General features: G+C 38.5%; 1 protein-coding gene across 2 annotated transcripts in view; it reads left to right on the top strand.

Moving 5' to 3' along the window:
- The window catches only part of rbks (ribokinase), a 29,956-nt gene that overhangs the window by 2,012 nt on the left and 6,092 nt on the right, over window positions 1-21,852 (top strand). Inside the window, exons 2-8 of one of the 2 annotated variants that reach the window (XM_026308655.2) lie at window positions 276-337; window positions 6,630-6,753; window positions 7,798-7,861; window positions 8,310-8,372; window positions 9,315-9,479; window positions 15,531-15,622; window positions 20,314-20,502. In XM_026308655.2, coding sequence (XP_026164440.1) covers window positions 279-337; window positions 6,630-6,753; window positions 7,798-7,861; window positions 8,310-8,372; window positions 9,315-9,479; window positions 15,531-15,622; window positions 20,314-20,502 — 756 coding nt within the window. In that variant the 5' untranslated portion in view covers window positions 276-278. Of the gene's footprint in view, window positions 1-275; window positions 338-6,629; window positions 6,763-7,797; window positions 7,862-8,309; window positions 8,373-9,314; window positions 9,480-15,530; window positions 15,623-20,313; window positions 20,503-21,852 lie in introns of both variants that reach the window. The other variant, XM_026308567.2, reaches the window with a different exon arrangement.

Here is a 21,852-nt window from a genome sequence, read left to right as displayed (position 1 = left end):
GTCAGGCTCATGTTAATGTGAGGGATAAATAATATCAAGTGATTTTTGTTTGGAGGCTGTTGGGAAAACTAGTTCATATATTTGGCCCGAAATGCCCTGAAGGGGTCTGCTATGCTTCACATTTTGTCCTTGTTTATAAAATGGTTTCACAGGAAAGGCCAGACAGATGTTGAGACATTCAAGAACATAATATAAATAAGGAGTCATTGACATATTTCATGTTCAGAAAGGAGTGATGTCACAATAGAACTAACGCAAATGTGTCTCTTAATCAGATCATGACTGAAGAAGCTTTTGATGTGATAGTGGTTGGCTCCTGTATGACTGATTTGGTGAGGTGAGTAAATTTAGCCCTTATTTAACCTCATCTATTAAATTTCTGCAAGCAAGTGAAGCAAGTTGTCAGTAGTGTGTGTTTCCAAATGACCATAAATCAACCATATATTCTATGAGAAACTTGATTACAAGACTCTAGCTGAATCTGAGTTCAGGAAACTCCTCTGCTTCCTCAGCTGGGCCCAGCAGGAAGCAGCACATTGGGCAAATCTTCATTGTCATATTAGGACATGTTATTTTAAAAATGCAAAGCACAGCTTTGTAGCATTGAGACAAATATTTCAAAAGATGGTTATAGACTCTTCATCCATCTTAACCCAGCAATTCCCAAGATGGACATGAAGAGAAACAAGATGGCTTTAGGGATAACATAGGAAGGTTTCTAGATATTTTAACCTACAGTTGAAGTTCCAAGAAGGAAAAATGATCAAAATCATATCAACACAAGGCCATAGAGCATAAGGGTCGATGAGAGGTCAGAATTGGTTTCATTTTAAGGGGCCACAGTACAAAAAAGTTCAAAGTCACAGTAGTATAGTGTTACATCTAGCCAAGCCAAAACCCAGATACAGGTTACATTAAAAATTCTGGCTCATCACCAGCACTTGATTGTACTGGGGAAAGTTTACAGTCCAACAACCTCAGCCAACACTACAAAGATAAGGTTAACATTTTCTAAGCAGACTGGTTAGTCATCTTAGACGATTTTTCTCTTGTACCATTAAAAGTGGAAACATTTAAGTAAATGTAAGTGTTTAAGCAACAAAACAGGGCAGACCTTACATTTATTAATACACTGAAATACAACAACGCCTTTTCTTTATTTCCATGTCATTTATGTGGCTTGTCTTGGTGGGGATACTGAAACATGCAGCTTTAGCCTTAGCCTTTTAGCACAAAATCACCACGAAGCACATATTTATAATGCCTTTTACAGGATTCTTATTTAAAAACAAAGCAACAGGAAAATGTTCAATTCAGGGTAAAGACAGCAATTCCAACCAAATCTATGTTCAGCGATTTCAGCTGTTTTCATTGTATGCAGCATTATGTCCTGTGTAAAAATGGAAATCAACAGTAACCAGAGGGGCCAGTCATAGCAAGCAGTCAATCTTTGTTTAAAACTTTGTTTTTCCCTTTACTATTATTAACTACCAACACCAAGAAAGCCATTTTACTTCAGGGATTTTGTTTTGACATGTAGACTGGTGGAAAATATTGTATGTGGGCTCAAGGGTGTTTTTCATTATGGTTTGAAATGGACTGTACAGTCCCGTACACACAAGAATAGAGGAAGTGGTCTAAAGTTAGATTGTGTGACTGCATTTTCAGTACTTGTTCTAAAAGCTCAGAGATCATCTACTCGGTCCACTGCTTTCAAGTCATTAGACAGTAATGATGGGCCCACTGTAGGTTTCATTGAATTTGAAAACACTTACTGCCAGTTGCACAAAAAGTTTTTCAGGACGTATGTGCTGCTGTGCATGTTAAAATTCATCAAATACTGCGGGAGGTCGTAAACTAAATCATTGATCTAATCACTGAGAGATGATGCAGGTGCGACCGTCCCATGGTAAACTGGCTGTGGTTTCAAAGAAAAGATGCAGATGATCTGGTATAATTACTGCTTACTGAAATGGCTGCATTGCATCATCCTCATCCGTGGTGAGATTTCTTGAGCCAAGTAGAATCCTTTCCCAAAAAGCGTTAGTCATCAACCCCAGCACAGCGGGTTAGTTGAAAACAATTTGTCACCCTTATTTCCCATAACCTTTGTGAGGAGGAAGACCATCGAAAAGACAAATAAAGTCAATAGAATCTCAAACCTTGTCATGGAACTACAGCCAGCTCAACCTTTACCTGTTAGAATGAAGTCGGGGGTTTTGTTGAGCAGCAGTTCTGCTTTTATTATAATTGAATGTGAAACAAAATAACTGTCACCTGCATGTCTACAAATAAACAACAGTCTGTGCTGCTGGAAGAAAAGCTTGATGGCATTTTTGCAAACCAACAACAAGTTTAGCTGTCGCTCAAACTATTCCACAAGTCACCATCTATTAAAAACATATGCCTGCTCCTACTGAGGCTTTTTTGGGGGGCAAGTATTTATTTTGTTGCTCATTAGCAATTCAGCCAGTGACTTTGTGCTTTGAAGGGCAGGAGATGTGAATTAAGACCCTAATAAGCTAACGGGAAACAGCCTGTTGTGTGTGTGTGTGTGTGTGTGTAGGGTTAGGGCTTTTTGGATGGAGGTCAGAATGCGGAGAGGGGAGGGTAGTTGGAATCCATTCACAACCCTTCAAAGTGATATGCATGGCTTTGAAGTTAGAAATCCAGTTGTCTTGAACAGCCAGTGTTTGGGTGGCAGTGCAGTTGACTAACAGCAGAGGAGCGCATACACACACTAGACTCTTTTCTTTTCTGCCTCCATTTTGCCAAAAAAAACAATGAAGTGTAATAAAGATCCCTGTTGTGTTTTGTTATAAGTGTACAAGTTAGGCTGTAGAGCAGGCTGTACTGCTGTTTTACAGCATGTAGTAAAAGGGTCATGTTTAATTATGTGTCTGCAGCACACAACAAGGAGGAGCAGAGCTGTTCAGGATTTTAACCCATTCTCAGAGCTTCACAGTGCCCCCTACTGCCAAACCCTGCTGAGTGGGGACGCTTTGCACCTGCTCACTGATGAAATGTGTGATGAGATTGTTTATATTCAGTTTAATTAAAAAAATGTAATATTTAATGTTATTAGAATGATTGTAATGCACTAACTGACTCACCTGTTAGATAAAACTCATCTGAAAGACATTTGAAAACATCACCATGAGCTCTTTGAACTCTTGGTGGGCATTTTTACTGTTGAATAACACTGGATGGACCAACTGAGTAATTAATTCATGAATCAATAATGAAAATGGTGCTTAACTGAAGGATGTAAGTGTAAATGTTTCAATATTAACAGAGTTTTAGTGCAGTGGTTCTTTTTCCATCTATTACCCCTTAAAATAATTGGTTGTTTTAAACCCATCACTTAACCCATATGTGACCATTTCTGATGATATTTTGTGTCTGATTGTTTATAAACTGGGGGACGTTGTATGTTGCTTTAAGAGGTGTAACAGTGCAGTGTTTATATTTAAAAAAAAAAAAAAAAAAAAAAGATTAGTAAAGCATATTGTATTATTCTGTAGAGCAAAACCATTTTGATCAGCAGTTTTGGGACTGCTACTGTACAGTTTCCACCAACTTCCACCACATTTTGAAATGATAAATGATCTATTACATAACATAACATAACATAACATAACATAACCTTTTGCTTATAAGTAAAATGCTGTCGTTCTTTTTTTCGTTAAGGCAAAAAAGCTACTCGTAAAAGGTGTTACTCTTAAAGTATTTTCTACTACTATTTCTTTTGCAGTAGAATTTTTCTATACCATAAGCGATCTGACTGGCAACCTTTTATGTAAATGTAAAAACACATGAAATGAAGCAGTTGTTTGCATAAGCACCAACCAAGTCAGACACTGAACAGGTAGATAAGTGGTTTGTTACATCTCCTGATACAGGCTGTTTTTGACCACCGGGTGAATAACAGCAACGTGGACGTGACTCCAACAAATGGTGTGACCACACAAAAATAAACGCCTACGTACTACTCTAACACTGCACCTCTCGTTAGCAAAGCAGCTCACTGTGTCTCTGTGAGGTATGCTGCCTTTGTGAAGCCTGATTTACTGGAGCTTCAGCTGTAGAAACCTTCATGGACAAGGAAAATGATCAAATATGACATTTAAGTTGAAGGTTGTCATGTTTGAATTAAGTAGTTGTTTGTGTTTAGTACTACTTTGAGGTGAGATAGCCATGGTAATTTTACAATTATTCTCTGTCAACTCTGTAAGTTCAAGGCTGCATTTGGGGCTTGGAAGAAAAGCTTTAGTTCAGACTTTGCAAAACAGCATCTCAGTTTGTTTTTGGCCACCTCCACTTCCCCTCGCTGGTCACCAGCAGCTGAAGAATGACTTTAATAGAGACGGAGGAGAGGGAAACAAGAGCCAGCCTCAGAGCAAACACTTCACGTCACTGAACACCTGCTTCAGCCCTTTTTGGTTCCGTGGGAGAAAACGCACTGAGGTTGCAGTTTAGCACATAACTGCCCTGTTTGTTTGGTGCACTCACCACAGACAACAATAGCCAAGTGTCTCTCTTGGCATGAAGAGGCGTGGGTGGATTTATTTAAGAATTTGGAAATCTGTTTATCTTACCTGCCAGTTATCCGGCTGCGGGTGGCTGTCAGCCAAAAGTGGAGTCATTATGTTAAACCTTTTGTTGCCAGCATCTTTGTCATTGATAAAGGCGTGTTTATCGTTCACCATAGGTTTAGGAATACCTTAATAGCTGTCAGGAGCATTCATATGCCAGGTTTAACTGTGATACAAAATAAATCAATTTCCTGGACATTTTAAATGTAAAATAAAAAGGCACAATGTTGGTTTCTGGCTGGTTATAACTTCAGGAAATAACAAGTTTAGGACATCGGCCTATTTACTTTCTTGCTGTTACATAAGGAAATTGTTGCCATTCTCAAACCTGCCCATTACAACGAGTATACAATCAAACAATTAACTTTAGTTCATTGTTAGTTTTACATTTCTATTTACAGATAAAATATGATATATTCCAAAAACATATATTCTATTTGCAACATATATTTTGCTAATTGCTGAATTTAGACATTTTGTAAGGGATGTATTGTTATAATGCTGTTTTTCTGATATGTTTAGTTCTGTTTTCAGATATTTGCAATGTCTTCTCTTCATTTTATACATAGTTCTTGTCCCTGTGACATTTTCTGCCGTAGGCATGTTTATCACTTAGTCATCTCCTTAATAATGTATATGTGTACATGGAAATGAGTTTGTATTTTATGAAAGATTTGATCCTGACAAAACACAGCCTCTGAATATTCTAATGATTTGTAGATGTAGGAGTCAGCGTACAAGCACTACATTTCCCAGCAGTGACACAGGTGGGAAAAATGTAGTGAGATGGCTGCACCAAGAAGTAGAATAGGCATTGAGTGTTTGTGGATGTGTTCGACCTTTGTTCCTGTTTCCTTCTCAGTCCATTTCAGCCTCACTGACCCTACATCCTGTTACAGCTTTAGACATTTTAGTGTTTTCACATGCCAGCAAAAAAACAAGCAGCATTTATAACAGCCTCTAGTGTTTGCCACCAGGGTCTTAGTTACTGGAAATCCTGGGATTGAGTGAACATACTGTAATTGCACACCTGCCACAAACACATACACAAGCATAAAAAAGAGCAACAACAGGGTGAAAAACAGGTTTATGACAACATTTTGCCATCCACAAACCCTCGGGCCCTGTGCAGCGCTGGCCCGGGGCCAAACCACAGTGTCCTGACGAAGTATGAAGCTGTCTGTTGTCTCTCCTCCCATGTTATTCACCACTCACTGCCGCTGTGATCGGAAGAATCAGAGAACAGACAGCTCCTCCTGAGGGCACCCACCTGTGGCTTATCGACACTGAGAGAAGACTTCAACTAAATCTGATGACTCAGGCATTACAGTGTCAAGTTGAGACATCTGTGGCTTTTGCTACTTGCATCATTTGCAAATTTGGAGATACTTGCATGGACATATCTTACTGAATGTCTAGATAAATGTCTACAGTACCTTTTTTGAAGAAGAAGAATTTTTTATCTCCATGTTCTGTGCTTTCAATGCTGCTGTTGTGTTAGGAAGTATGGAAAACAAGCAGGGGAGAACACTCAAGAAGCAAAGTTTCTTATGCTACTTCAAGCAGTGTTTCCATTTTGTTGACCTTTCTGTGGAAGACCCTCACATTACCAAAACATCCTCTGCAGACTCCACCTCTAGTTTGTGTGGTTTTACATATTTTACTGTAATAAATAAATAGCTTAAGCAGGGAAGGATTTGGCCCCGAGGACTTATCTCCATATTTTGGCATCCCCCCTTTACTCTTCAGTGTCAGTGTTTCAGCACGCACATTTCATGCCAAAAATAAATATTATTGGAAGTTTGGTGAACAATTTTCAAACTTTTATCTGCAGTGTGATGGGTCTGTTGAGATAGAAAAAGCAAATTAAACCTCAATATCCAAGCAGAGCATTAGTTTAAGAAGAGGAATCATTCATTTTTGGTCAATAAATCCCATGAGATGTTTTTTTTTTTTTTCTCTCTGTGTGTCTACAAATGTCTACACCTAAAAACTGTACTCACTGTTTTTTTTGTTTTGTTTTTTTTCCTTCAGCCAGGCACCGAGGCTACCGAAAGCAGGGGAAACCATCCATGGTCACAAGTTCTTTATCGGTTTTGGAGGGAAAGGGGCCAACCAGTGCATACAGGCTGCAAGACTGGGGGCAAAAACCGCTATGGTCTGCAAGGTTTGACCCCACAATAAAATTTGTAGCCAGACAATGCTGCTGTGCTGTATAAGTTTGTATTATAGTGTGGGTTAGTTTGGATCCCCACATAAATATCCAGATATCTGAGGAAAAATATTATTTTGCTTGTGCAACCTCTAGCTAATCCATATCTCACTGCAAATAATCAGCCATCAGCTACCACAGTCCAACAACTACTTAACAACTTACCAGAACCTTATAGCTAGGTTCACACATCAGTCATTTCACCACATCAACTCTCCATGCTTCATTTTCTCTTGATCAATACCATACAGCATGCATACGCCCACCTACACTTGCGCGCCTTCAAACAACCCTATTCCCATACCATAGAACCCTGAGCCTCCAATCAGTAAGCTCAGTGTGGCCTTTAAACCTGAACACTAAAGCTGTGAAGCACCTCTGTCAGAACAAAGAGGCCCGATCGATAACAACCCAGTGCGGGAGGAGCTCTCCGGGCATGGGGAGAACCCAAAAATAGACAACCGGGCTTGTCAAAAACATCCAAGACAGAAGGCCGCTCTTCAAAGAGAACGAGGCCAAGCAGCCAATACCAGCCCAACCCACTATCACAGGCAGCTAGAAGTGCCCGCGTTTTGGCACGTTTTTTGGAAAGCGTGGGTTCGAAGTAGGTGCCTCGGGCCAAGGTGGGGACCCCTTCCACAACCCAAAGTAGCTACAGATGTGGACATCCCAGTGCGGATCAGGGGAAGAGGGGAAGGAGGGAAAGAAAACGAAAGCGAGATGGGCATGAAGAGGCGTAAAGGCGGGGTTATCTTGTCTTCCAGGCTTGGCGCAGCTGGTTGTGTGTTTACGGTTGTGTGTTTGTTGACTTTGTGTGTTCCTTTCTGCACATTTTCGGCGGCGGCACCATGCCAGTATGCTGGCAGGGCACACGAAAATCCAACCCAACTGAGATTTGAGTATACCACTTTTCAAAAGTTGCCGCTAACCAAGTCTGACCCCTCTTGACACTCTCTTTGTTATAATCGTTTTGCTTTCAATCTTTTCTAGGTTGGTAAAGACTTCTTTGGAGACAATTACATTCAGAATTTCAAGGACAATGGTGTACACACAGGTGAGTTACAGGTTTTTCTGCTTTGCATGCCAAATTTGTTCCCATTTCCATGGTCCCTGGGAAAAAGTTCATATTCAGAGCAATGCTTTTTTTTGTCTGTTTTGTTGATTCTTTTTAGTTATTCAAGGCTTTTGGATATACTAGAAAGTTCCTCTATTGTTATGACCAATGATTGTAAAATAATTTGAATTTTTAAAAATGAAGGTGCTTTTCAAAAGTTGTGCTCAGTGCACATATCAGACTCCACATGTTTCTAGCTTGTTTTGTCAGAGCTAAAAGAAACAGTGACCTGAGCCAAATGCACTCCAAAAATGATTACTACCGCTATTTGTGGTTACTTTTCTGACATTTTGTTTTGCCGGAGTGTGTTTGATGAATGTTGGTCTCAAACAAACAAACAAATAATGGATGCTTTCAAACCCTTTTTTTTCTTTGCTGTGTGTCTCAGACTTTGTTGGCCAGACCTCTAACTCTGCCACAGGAGCTGCCTCCATCATTGTCAATGATGCAGGTACGAGCTTTGAGTTGTAGAAATGGTCTTGTATACACAAAACTAAGAGAGCATATGTTCTGTGCACTCTTTCTCACTACGACACAGACACCCACCCACATACACACACACTGTACACCCATGCATTCAGCACCACTATTGACTTAACACTGTTCAAGTGACTGTATTCACAGGATATAAACACACATTTACATAAACAAGTGTTTAAGAGCAGCACGTTCCATTCTGCAGCAATCCAGGCCTTCCCTCCATAAAGAGCCAGGTAACAAATACAGGCAGTTGTGGTAGCCCTACTGCATTTGCACAGCTTTGCAATGACTTTACTAACATACTCAGCACTGTTTAACATCATATACCAGCATCAGTATGCAGTTAACCGTTTAATGTTGGTGTTTTGTAAGAAGACACAGATCTAAATTGGTTCATTGGGAGATTGCAATAAAACCATAATGAGCCATTAAACAATGTACACATGCTATTTTGCATTGTGTGGAAAGGTCAATTACATGAAATATGTTTATCTGTAAAAAAAAATGTAAAAATTCATTGTCTGCTTAAAGTGTTAATATAAAAGCAAGTGCCTGAGCCTCACAGTTGAAATTCACAGTAATTTTATAATACTTAACAAATGGCTTGAAGACTCTTAGCCTCCAGAAAAGTTGTTGACATTGTATATACTGTACATACACAATATAATGCTTACAAGGAGTACACTAACCACTGTAATCCCCATATTTGATTCAGCACATTGCTCACACCAAGTGTTTATTTACTGTCTTTTTGAGATGACCACTGGAATATTTTTAAATATACAGTAAGGCACCACAGTTAGCATTGCCCCAATTTAGTCACTATATGGGTGTTAGAATACCCATGTAGTCTAGCATTGATCATCTAGTGGCTGTTGTGTCTTCACACATCTCTTTTGGTGTCCACGAGCAGGTGAGAATGCCATTGTGATTGTGGCCGGTGCCAACATGCTGCTGGGCAGTGAAGAGCTACATAAAGCTCTTCCAGCCATCAGACACACAAAAGTGCTGGTGTGCCAGCTGGAGATCAGTCCCCAGACATCCTTGCAGGCACTACGCATGGCTCAGGAGAACAAAGGTCAGTGAGCATCTCTGTGCAGGTCCTTCTGCAGTCAGAATTTTTTTGAAATATAAATTAAATTTAACAAAATATTATGTTCCTGTTATATAATAGTGAACCAGTAGATACATTTGCATTCATTCACTGTTTATTTTTTTACCAAATTTGAATGCTTTGGTCTTAATGGCTCAATGAATCCTTTGTTTGACCAACAAAATTACAGGTACCGGTACTTTTTCACATATTAGGAGTATAAGAAAATATCAAATCATATCATAATATTATCTTGCCATGATACTGTACTGATTCTCAAAACACTGTATCAATTTTTAATTATTGGTGGACATCCAAAGATTCATGGCAGTCTAAGGAGATCAACAAAAGCCATCCCGGTTGCAAAATGTGTGATGAAAAATATCACATTCTTGGGGAACACAGCAAATCTGAGAGCACACCTGTGTTGGCTGTTATGGGGATTGTGAAAAATGCAAATGCAGAATAAAAAAAAGTTAACTTTTTTTTGGTGTTCTTAATGATTTTCCTAAAATTAAATTTAAAAGAAATCTTTATATATCACCAGGCTAATATTAATTAGTATTGCAATATATCACATAATATAATAGTAAAACCAATATCATTATATATATTGTATCGCCAGTTTCTTGCCAGTACACAACCCTATCCCATATAGTGTAGAAAAATTTAACTTTTAGATAAAAAAGTCATTTTGCCTTGATCATTAACTGATCATGCTTCAAATACACAGTATACCTCTTCATCTTCACTTAAACTAACTTGATTTTAAGTTTGTTTGTTGGAAAACCTGTCAAAGATTTGAGAGTGACAGCAGATATTTATTTCAGCATTGGTGGTTGAGGTATGATTTTATTTATATTTGGATCACATTTTACTATACAGGTGACCTAAATTATATTCAAAATCTTTCCTTAGTAACACTCATCCCATGTTGGTTTGCAAGGTAGCTACTAAAGTTTGTCCCTGTGAGAACAGGTGCTCTGGGCAGTGTGGAGTCATGGTGTTAGGAAAGATCCAAGTGGAGATCGAGGAAGAAAATGTGTCTAAAAAAGTATCAAAATGTCCACAGAAACTTCTCAAACCACTTCTACAAAATAATCCACTTCTCTGCTGGCCATCTGTGAGCTCAGTATGTTCAAACCCTGTTAGTTTAGCCAAAATATGACTATACGCCCTGCTTCTGTCTTAATCCCCATGCATGATGGTGTAGAGCCCACTCCTCTTTTACTAGGAAAGCTGCTCTGTCCAAGCCTGCTCATACAACATAGCTAAGATGCGTGGCTGAATACGAGTATGATTTCAGTTCAGAGTCAGGAAGATAGTGATGTGTAGGAACACCGATCAGTTAGTAAAAACATCTGTAGCCTCACTCTGGTGTTAGGGAATTTAGATCAACAAACAGGAAGGAAGCCAAGTACACAGGCAACACTTTGTTACAGCAGTTCTGACCAAAGCAAGATAACCAATGTATTCAACTGTATTTAGGGAAATTGCAGGTATTTTTGTTATGGTAAAATACAGTCGAATCCTAGTCACTATTTTCTGTGTGAGAGCACATTACAACTTTTTTACATCTTTTCAAGCTGCATCTTAAAACAATGAAACAATATATTTTAGTTGGACTATCCCACTTTGAATGCAGTTCCAAGGAGTATAAAAACATCATCTATACCTGCTTATTCTTATTAGGGTCACAGGGATCTGCTGGAGCCTATCCCAGCTCTCTTTGGGTGAAAGGCAGGGGTACACCCTGGACAGGTCACCAGTCCATCACAGGGCCACATAGAGACAAACAACCTCACACACTCACACTCACTCCTATGGGCAATTTAGAGTCACCAATCAACCTGACATACATGTTTTTGGACTGTGGGAGGAAACCAGAGTACCTGCAGCATGTGGTGGCTAATGTTAGCATGTTGTGGTGCTGCAGATACTTAAAGATTATTAATCTTGTCTGTCTTTTATCTTCTTTATTTTTAAAAGTTTGAAAATACCATTTTGCATGATTGAAAAATCTTTTGTGTGAATTTTCTGTTTGTGTTCCACATTTCCACTTTCCACACTCTCTAGAGAGAGGCTTCCCACTGACTCGTATCACTTTATCAAGTTAAGTGTGAGAGTTGGACAGTGTATTAGTTTCATGTTGTTTCAATTGTGGCCCTCCTGCTGCTCATATTCTCAACAGAGCACCATGTCTGAACACCCATTATGGAAATTCAACAGGATCCTCGTTGTCCTGCATAAACAAAAGTCCTATTTTAGTCCACCACCCTCCCTCTGTCCCTTCCTTCCTCCACCTTTTTTTTGATAACCAGGTTACAGAGCTAATAATCTTTAACAGCATTCTATTATTAGAAGCTCTGCGCGTCATTCAAGATGTCTGGGGAGCCTCTTGCCACTGTCATCAGGGCCTGTCGCCGGTAATCTCTCGCTGCAGGCTGCCAGAATAGAAGAGTTGCAGCCATAACCGCGTTGCAGATGGTATACCCAGATGGCCTCACAGAGCGCCACCCTCTTTCTCCGAGCCCCCTTCCTCACCATGTTGAACGTACCATGGCATTAGGCTCGGCGTGTGGCGCCAGGAGAGAGGCGAGGCGAGCGTAGATGCTTGGCAAAGATGCTACCTCAACGTTGCCGCACAAGAGCATTGCGTAAATGGAATTCTCTGGAGAGAATGGTTGTTAATGGGTTTGGCAACAACGATTTAATGACGCGGGGGTGAAGCGCCGCTCAAATTACGCAAATGTCACATTAAGCCACACGTACTGTGTATGCCAGCTCTCAGAAACACTTGTCAAGATAACCTCAAGAAGAGTTTATTGTGGTGTGAAATTATTTCAGTGAAAAACACACAGATATAGAAATATAGATATATACACAGTTTTTACCACCTACCATTTAATATAGAGAAGTTAATTGAATTAAATTAATTCTCAAAACTGAGGAACTGGTAGAAGTTGTGTATTGTCAGTCTTTCTTCTTCCACTTTCTTCCTCTTCCTTGTCTGAGCAAGAAGTCGCTTTTATATTTCTCATCAAATGCAATTAGAGCCTCTCAAAGCCCTTTTACATACTCACTGATGACTCATTTCTTTTGTGTGCGTGCGTGTGTGTGTGTGTGTGTGTGTGTGTATATATATATATATATATATATATAGTGTGTGTGTGTGTGTGTGTGTGTGTGTGCATGCGTGTAAGAGTGATCTTCAACTTATTCTGTTTTCCCTTTGCCCTTGTTTTCCATCCACCTTTTCTCCTCAATTGGCCACAGCAGCAAACTGCTGTATTTTTGTACTTACTGGATTGTTCTGACTGCACAACCAGACTTTGATCTTCTGTACAAAAAAAAAAAGAAAAGAAAAATCTTGGAGTTATGACACACACACGCACACACTCTCCTGCCAGACATGACTCAGTATGGACACATCCCATTTATTACCACATCTGTCCTAGCAGCTGAGTGTGTGTAGTATGTGAGCTGCAGTGTGTTTGTGTGGTTTCATTAACACCTGGAGTGCAGAACAAAGCAACCTGAAACCAACACACTGGTTTCTGTGACGTGTACAGTAGCAGCTCCTTGCATCAGAGAGGCAGAATTCTTCATGCATCAGTGTATTAGGGATTTTTGCACAAGCTGCTCTTGGTTGGATATTGATAAGCTTCCATCCTCAGCAGTCTTATTGCATGTGTACTTCATGAGCACTGGGTCTGTCTTTGACATTAGCAGCAAAGTGACATGTTTGATTTATGCATGTCACTAAGGAAACAAAAAGTGAAAGACAATATCATGGTTCCTACCAGTTCTGTCCATTGCAACATATAATAATATGAATGTTGGCAACAGTCTGATAAAGACAACAGCATGAGTAAGACTTTTATATGATTTGGTGATATTTTCTGTTTCAGCTCTTTACATGGCATACAGTGTGTGGCTGGTGTTTCACTTGATTATGTGAGGGATGACTGTGTTAATGACACTGAACTACTCCACATATGTTATGACAATTACTCCAGGTAACAGCATAAATAGAAAGTTAACACAATCAGCGCAGGGCATAGATGTGTCTCACATTGTTGTGCTTAATTGTAGTCATGTTTAATATGGATGTGAGGAGGAAAGACTGCTGATTGGTCTTCTCCAAGTGGAATTTAAATAAATAAACTGACGCATCAATTGAGATTCAATATTGTTTATTGTCAGTCTTAAGTAAAGCACACGAGAACAAAGTAGGTGCAAAAAGTTTGCAATGTATTTTAGGTAGAGTAAGGAGAAAAGGTATATTAAAACTCATGTAAAGGTTTGCTATTCTGATTTATTTTGTTCTCATATGGCCTTAGATAATACTGTAGTTTATTTCTGATTCAAACCTACATGCACCATCCTTCTCCTGGAAATATTGACTATAGGGCTCCAACTGTGTATTACTCTGCCACTGAAAATAGTTCCTAACAAATGCACTGTTTCCTTCTGCATGAGTAATTCTAAAATTTGCAGTGCCCTGCAATTTTGGGACATTTATGAGACCAAAAAAAAAAACAAAACTATATATTTGAACTGGAGGAAAATCCCATCTCTTCTGGAGTGTAACGTACAGTCGTCATCAGCAGTTTGAGTCGTCTCAGTCAGCATGGAACTATACAACTTGATTATGAACATCAGTGTGCATTCTTGTGTTTCTTATGAAGGAATATGGTACATCCCTATGTGTCTGACTTTGTTGTTCAGAAAGTTTCATTATGGTTGAAATGAATACAAAGGAAAGAAATGAAACAGCATTTTTAGTGAAGGATGATATGTTAAAAAGCCTGAAGAAAGTCTAGTGGGAACATGAAGATGCTTCCATTTATGCATAATTGAGGCATCACATTTCAGAGTTGTCGCACTTCTCTTGGAAACCAGAGCGATGGAAACTGAGGCGCAATTCAGCAAACAGAGAGAGAAGGGTCACAAAGAGCCCAGTGCCACTTTCTCTGACAGGGTTTGGCTCATGTGGATATACATACAGTACAGTATGAGTGCATGTGCTAAAAAAGAGAGAGGCATTATTTCCACTTTTACTCACGAGCAGCCCAGCATCCACCTCAAAGCGCCAGGTGGCCAAAGCCCTGCACAAACCCACGCAGCTGCTCTCTTATGTGCCCACGCAAACACACACACACACACAGAGCAACTAGGCACACACTTTTTGCAAAACAGACTTTGATGTCACCAATGCTGAACATATATTTCCCTCACACACACACAGACATACACACACTTGCATGGTGCTTTATTTTGTACACACAGAGATATCAGAATTAATCACTTTGTCAAGCTGGGCTTATCCTCACACATACACAGAAATCATGGTATTAGATGCATTAATGCTCTCAGCTCCTGAATATGCATAAGACAGTGATGTGCAACACGTACCGAGGATTATGTCTGACAAACACTCTCACTGTCTTGCTCTTTCCTTTCTTTTGCTCCATAACACACACAGAATAGTTCACAACTCCTCTCACCCAAACTCTCGCACACATATATTGGGGTATATACCTCATGTTGAGTCTTTTCCACGCAAAGTGTCTAGGAACTGCAGGGGTTACAGGGCACCACAAAAAGCTACAGGATGTGAGGCCATTTCCACCAACGTCTTTTCTCACTCGCTCTCCAGTGTTCTTTTCCGGGGAATGTTAATTCAATCGTTTAAAAGGTGTCTTTTTATAGAAGCTTTTCCACTTGAGCCTGTGAGAGCAATCCCCAGCGGTAGCCCACTAGCCTTTGTTTCCTTTGAAAGTTTAATTAAGGTAGTGCCAGTCCCTGGCAGTAAAGCCTAGTACATGGAAAAGAAATATCATGCAAATGTAAAATGTGTCACTGAGGGACATTGTCTAAATTGTATACTTTTGAAAACAATCTGACAACTATGACTGTATTATTGAGAATAATTACAGCTTTTGTTCCTGTTGTTAATGACTATGGCCTGTAGATAGTGATTTTTGACACTGTGGTCAGTAAAATTAATTACAGCCTGATTTCTTGTTACAGTAAAGACAATATTCAACCCAGCGCCGGCCATTCCTGACTTGGGTCCAGAATTCTACGGAGTCTCTGATGTGTTTTGCTGTAATGAGTCTGAGGTGATGAATCACACACACATGCAGACACACAGTTCACAGTATTTATCTCAGCAGCTTTTTTGCATCCACACACAGTATTTCTGCCTTCCTCGCACATGCACACACTCACATTTATAATGAAGCAAAGGAGAAATGTGAAAACAGTCAAACAAAGCAAAATTGTGGACACTGGACTGACCAGATTTTTTCTGTCACACACATGCAGTTCACCATGATTACCAGGAAAATGTATCATTTTTCAAACAATGGGTTGTGTCAGTTTCACACAGAGGTAGACAAAGGCAGGTTTCTGATTTATCCAGTAAAATAACTGTTGCTAACACTTTTTAGGTACACAAGTAATGAAGAGTTATAAGGAAACATATAATATCAGACTGTTGTTTTGTTCTAACATAATCCGATTTGGATTCTCAGCTTACCTGTTTGTAGTTTTAAATAGTATATTTTTGCATTTAACATTTCAAAGACCTTTAGGGTGATAACTAACCCATACATCTGACAAATTGAAGTAATAAGGGCGACTGAGGCGTCTGGAAGTGTAATACTTTCACAAATGCAATAAAAAGCAAGACAGAACGGACTAATGCGATCAACATGCATTACTGCCTTCCAGAGAGTAGGAAAATATTACTGTGTGACCTGTAACCCCACAAACCAATGCAGATAGTTAATGATTGCATCCACTGACTTAAAAAAACACCTACATCTTACATAGATACACGACATGCTCAAGTTTGCAGCTTACATTGGAGGAGATCCTAATCCTTTTTGCTCTTTTGGTTTTGCAAAGGTTAAAAAAATGTACACTACCCTCCTTCATGTGATTGGCCAATTAACCTGTGATTATTAAAATGAGTTGCTGCAATTTTAATGTGTTCAGTCAGCAGTTAGTAGCACTAGAAGATTTGTTGTGAAACACAGTAAAAATATTTCATCTTTGAGAGGAAGAATTTGAGTTGTTGTAAGCGCCCACACACACACACACACACACTCCTTTTCACAGCGATTCATGTGTACCTTCTGGGTCATGACCCCTGTCAGCACATCAATAACCCTGCTGCAGCCTTCAGTCATGCATGTAAGTTCTCTTGATATGAAGAGGTAAATAAGTGTCTCTCCACCCTTTTACAGCAAAAACTAGTGTCACGACACCTTGCGTCATGATTGTCAGGTGTTGATAGATGAGCAATGGGGGCAGGGATAGATGGGAATCGTAGTATAAACAACAGGCCAGATGTGCTCTTTGGCTGAGTCAGCTGCCCCCTCAGGGATAAAGTCAATGTGAATTTGCCCAGGAGCCTGGATCTGATGTGGTGATGCAGGGCGGAGAGGTGTTGTAGCCAGGTGTAGGAACATGAAAGAGAGAGTTGATGCAGCACTGAAATATCCCACTCAGAGTGATACTTCTAAAATACTATTAAGAAATTTTTTTTTATCATAATCATTGTACAGGATTATATTATGGTAATTAGTAATATTAAAATAAACTTTCTATAAATATCTATGTTTTTATTGTTAAATACGGTTAAATTGTTACTTATTTACTGGCACTAGATAAATAATGTATTTAAATTATGACACTCAGAATCGAGCCAGAAACACAAAAATCATTAGTGGAGTAAGTTGCAGTCACTGAATATTTTTCAGAATGGCAGTTTTTGCTTTTGCCTAATACAATTTAAATGTATGTAATTATGCATAAATACTCAAAATCTTGTTTCTGTGAAATATTCCATTTTTATATTGGTACATTTTTACATTACTGTTTACATACTCATATTTTAAATCTGGTTCTATACTATGTGAGTGGGTGTTTTATTGCAGTAGTCGTTTTCTTTTGCTGTAAAGGTCTTAATGTGCATGGCTGTGTTCCTTTTGAATCCTAATATTCTAATAGAATTTGACAGTGCTGAAGATAACTCTCTTACTAATTTAATGCTAAGAAATACCTAACAGGACGTATAATTGGTGGCGACATACTTACAGTATGCAGAAGCCAAATAATTAGAAAAAAGCTCAGGAGAAAAATAAAGTTACTCATTTTTGAAACTAGCTTTAGATGCATTATGTAAAAATAAAAAAATCCCTCAGCCAAAAATATAAACACAGAAGAATTACTGTTTCTACTCTTCAGACACATTCTGAAACATATACACATTCTTGCATATACACCCACCACATCAACAGCTTTATCCTGCATATGCTTTATAAACATAGGTGCTCATTTGTGTGTGCGTGCGTGTGTCAAAGGCAGACACACACATACTGGGAGAGAGACATAATTCAACTTTCCCATATTCTTGTACACAGAGGGAGGTAGATTGATTCTCTGCCCTGGTGTGAAGCTGATGACTAACAAAATGGCTCTTTTTCTCTTTTGGCATCCGATAGCACCAGGGTGGCTGCGGGCTCTGAAAGCACTGATACACTCTGTGGTTTATTTTTGAACTATCCAAGGTCATTGTTCACACTGACAGATCACAAAAGCGGGGACAGGGATAGGGGATCAAATCCTCAGACCCCTATTCAACACTAGTTTCAGCGTCCTGTGTAGGGTTATACTGTAGCAGGGACACAGTCTATACAGGTGTGTGGTCTCACGGTACCATGCTCAGGCTGAGGGGTAAGGCAGGATGATAGAGGAGCTTAAGGATGACAAAGTGCAGGCACTCTTTGATCCTCAGCCCACATACTACGCTGAAGTGCTTTATAGTGAGGGGAATTATCTTTGATGTCCACCTGAGGACCTCAAGTGCCAAAATGGATCCACATTTCTATCATTTACTGATCTGAAAGGGGTGTCACGCACACTTTCAGTAGAGCATGGTAGTATAGACACAATAAATATGTTGTTTTTTAAGCTCGTCCGTCCTAAAATAGAATTTACAATATGTTTCATCTCGTTCAGTTCATTAAGAGCATGCATGAAATCACTTTGACTTCTATTAGTCACATTACTGTACTTTTTTAAAAGTTTAACACATATGGTGTTGTGAACAAGATGTGATCCTTTGAAATGTGTAAAAGTATATTTTGATGTTGATTTAAAGTGTTGTGTGAAAATCAACGTAAGTAATAAGTCATTTAGTATTTTATAGAAGCTCTTTTTTTTAATTGCAAAACAGTGATAAAATACTATGTGACAGACAAAACCAAGAAATAACAAGAAAACATGAGTGTATGTCCAATAGCCATGTTAGTTTGCAGTAAAACATGAGAGTCAAAACAAATAAAAAAACCTCAAACCATGTATTAGATTAAAAACAGATGTTCTACCACATATTGATGGTGTGTACAGGGCTTTGTTTATCACTCTGTATGTGAAGGTGCATAAGGCTGTAGAGGGGAGACAGTTGGAGAGAAAATATAAATAATCAAAATATTAATACATAAAAGTACTTTACAATTGCTTTGGTCAATTTTGATTTCAATTTGCATAACTCTGTACACAAACCACTGTACTTCTAGTAACAGTCTCCAGTGTACAACTAAGAAAAAATGTTCAATTTACACAGAAGTTGGTTTGAAATGATGTATTTACGTTTTACAAATTTTTTTTTTTTTTTTTTTTTTTTTTTTTTTTTTTTGTACTGATATGATTTTTTTACATTATCTTAGTAATTACCAGAGTATTTGGTTGCATTGGTTTTGTATTCCATTTGGACTATAAAGTTTGTTTTTATTTAAGACACCTTATCTTAAATATTTATATTACTTGTAGGTTGACTGCAAACATGGAAAATGCTCACAAGCCGCATTAATGGTGAAAAACAAATAACAGTGAACCACACTTTGCAGTACCCTTCCTGACACCTACTCCATTACATTTTGAAGATAATCAGAAGGGAAGAAAGTGCATTTTTTTCTTTTTCTTTTCTAACATTATTTAAAATGCATAGCACTGATGGTAAAGTATATTACAGTAGGTTGCAATGCTGCTAACCAGGTAAATGTTAAAATAAGGAGACTGCCTTCAGACTGTAGAGAATAATATTGTGGCTCATCTTATGGAAGGTGCCACTTACTCTGGAGAGTATTCTTGAAATTCCTCAAGCATCAGCTGCAGGTTCTGCTTTATCATTGTTTAGTCATTTTGGAGCCAGATGAACCAGTGTATTCAGAGGGTCTCATCTTTGAAAATGTTGACCCCAGACTGAATGTTTTTTATAAGCCTGTCTGACCACAGTAATTGAAAGCTGACTCATACAAGGAATGTTGATACAAAAACTAGTCCTACTCCTAAGTAAGCAATAGACCTGTAATAGACTACTGGTTAGGGGTCTTTAGACAAGAAAGTATTGTCATTGTACATGACAATACTTTCTTGGGTTCACAAGACAAACTTTTAGCTTTGATTTTCCAAAAAGACAAAACAAAACACTGGCTCTGATTCATTTGCTCTGTTAACTATTCTTGGTAGTGGTGTTTTTTTCTTGGGGAATTTCCATAATGCAGGTCCTTATGTATCCCACACTGTTGCTATCTTTAATCTTAATTCCTAACCCCTCATTAAATCAGCTCCCTGACCTAGAAAAGAAAAACAAGACAGGTTTAGATGAAAATGTCAAAGAAATAGCATCTCATTATCCTCTAAATGATATGAATGTTGAAAAGAAGAGTGTTTTGCATATATGATTATACTGTACATTACATTCCTGGTGTCTTACCCTTTATAGTGTCTCTCTGCACAGGCTGAGCTGCTGACTGGTTCCTCAGTAGGTAATGTGGATGAAGCACATAAGGCTGGTCAGGAGCTGCTGAAACGAGGCTGTAGATCAGTCATCATCACTTTGGGACCTCAAGGCTGTGTGGTGCTCAAGGTAGAGGAACCTTCCCCAAAATATGTTCCCACTACTGCGGTCACAGCAGTGGACACTACAGTAAGTATGACACATATAATGTATATGTATATAATCTAGTACTTTTATAATCTTTTACTTTTCAGGTGTTTTAGTCAGCAAATACTATCAAAGCCCATCACTGTCTCTTGGAGTCCAAGGTGATGTCTTGGTTGTGTATGTTTATTTGGGTCTACTGACATCCCAAAGCAGTGAAACAGACCAGAGCAAATCCAAAATTCATCACATTTCAGAAGCTTGAACTTGAGTGTTCAGCTTGTTTAGTGATGTTGATGTTAGTTGGTTGGCTGGTTCGTTATTTCATGGACGGACATGAAAATAAGGAACATCATCTAGTCAAATATTTCATTTTTCCAATATTTTGTAGGAGAGCTAAAATGAGGGATCGACAAAAAAATATTCTGCAACTATTTTCACAACTGCTTCATCATTTGAAGTCATGTAAAGGTTCATTGTGTAATATTTAGAGGGATCTATTAGCAGAAATGGAATATAGTACTCATAAATATGTTGTCAGGAGTGTGTAATGACTGAATAATACCAATTATTGGACTTTTTAAAAAATCATATAATGAGCCTTTTAAATCTACACAGGAAGTGGGTCTCCTTTAATGGAGGCAGCCCAGTTGTGCCATCATGTTTCTACAGTAGCCCAGCAAATATTTTGTATATTTCACTTTTAAGTAAAGAGAAAATACAATACAGTCACTTGTTTCAGCTTCAGTTCATCTGAGACTGGCTACACACTGCACAGTTTTATGCCTGATTTGTCCCCTCCAGTGGGGGCGTGGCCTGATCTGAGGCTTGTCACAACTGATTATTTGTCTAAACAATCCTGATCAGATCAGAGCCTTAACTGTATATATTAAACACGTTTGATATTTATGATTTCTGGTTGGTGAGGCTCTGAAATATTAAGAAATATTTAAAAAAATCACATTTCTTGTCCCATGAACGATCAATTTTAATGATATATCACAGCAAATGATTAAATTTTAGAAGTTGAAATGAGAATATTGGCCATTTTACTTGATTACTGAGTAAATCAGAATCAGATTTATTGACCAAGTATGATGGACACACAAAGAATATCACTGGTGCAGTTGCTCTTAATGTGATATGCAGGCAACAGGAAATGAATTCAAAACAAGAACTAAATAAACTGATCTTCTAATTTTTATTTTTTTGTCATTTAATATTTAATTTGTCAAGTGAAAAGATTTTAATAGCGTACATGAAATTTTCAACAATCTTTCCTCAGTACACATCAATCTTTCATGTGTACTCAGTGTATTAGTAACAAGGAAACACATTTTAAATGGAAAAATGTGTAATCTAGCCCACTTCTCACTCTGCTACGAAGGCTGGAAA

Source organism: Mastacembelus armatus, chromosome 22 (assembly GCF_900324485.2).
Source record: "Mastacembelus armatus chromosome 22, fMasArm1.2, whole genome shotgun sequence".
NCBI lineage: Eukaryota > Metazoa > Chordata > Actinopteri > Synbranchiformes > Mastacembelidae > Mastacembelus > Mastacembelus armatus.
Note: the sequence above shows the minus strand (reverse complement) of the source record. Positions and strands in the feature narration are given on the sequence as shown.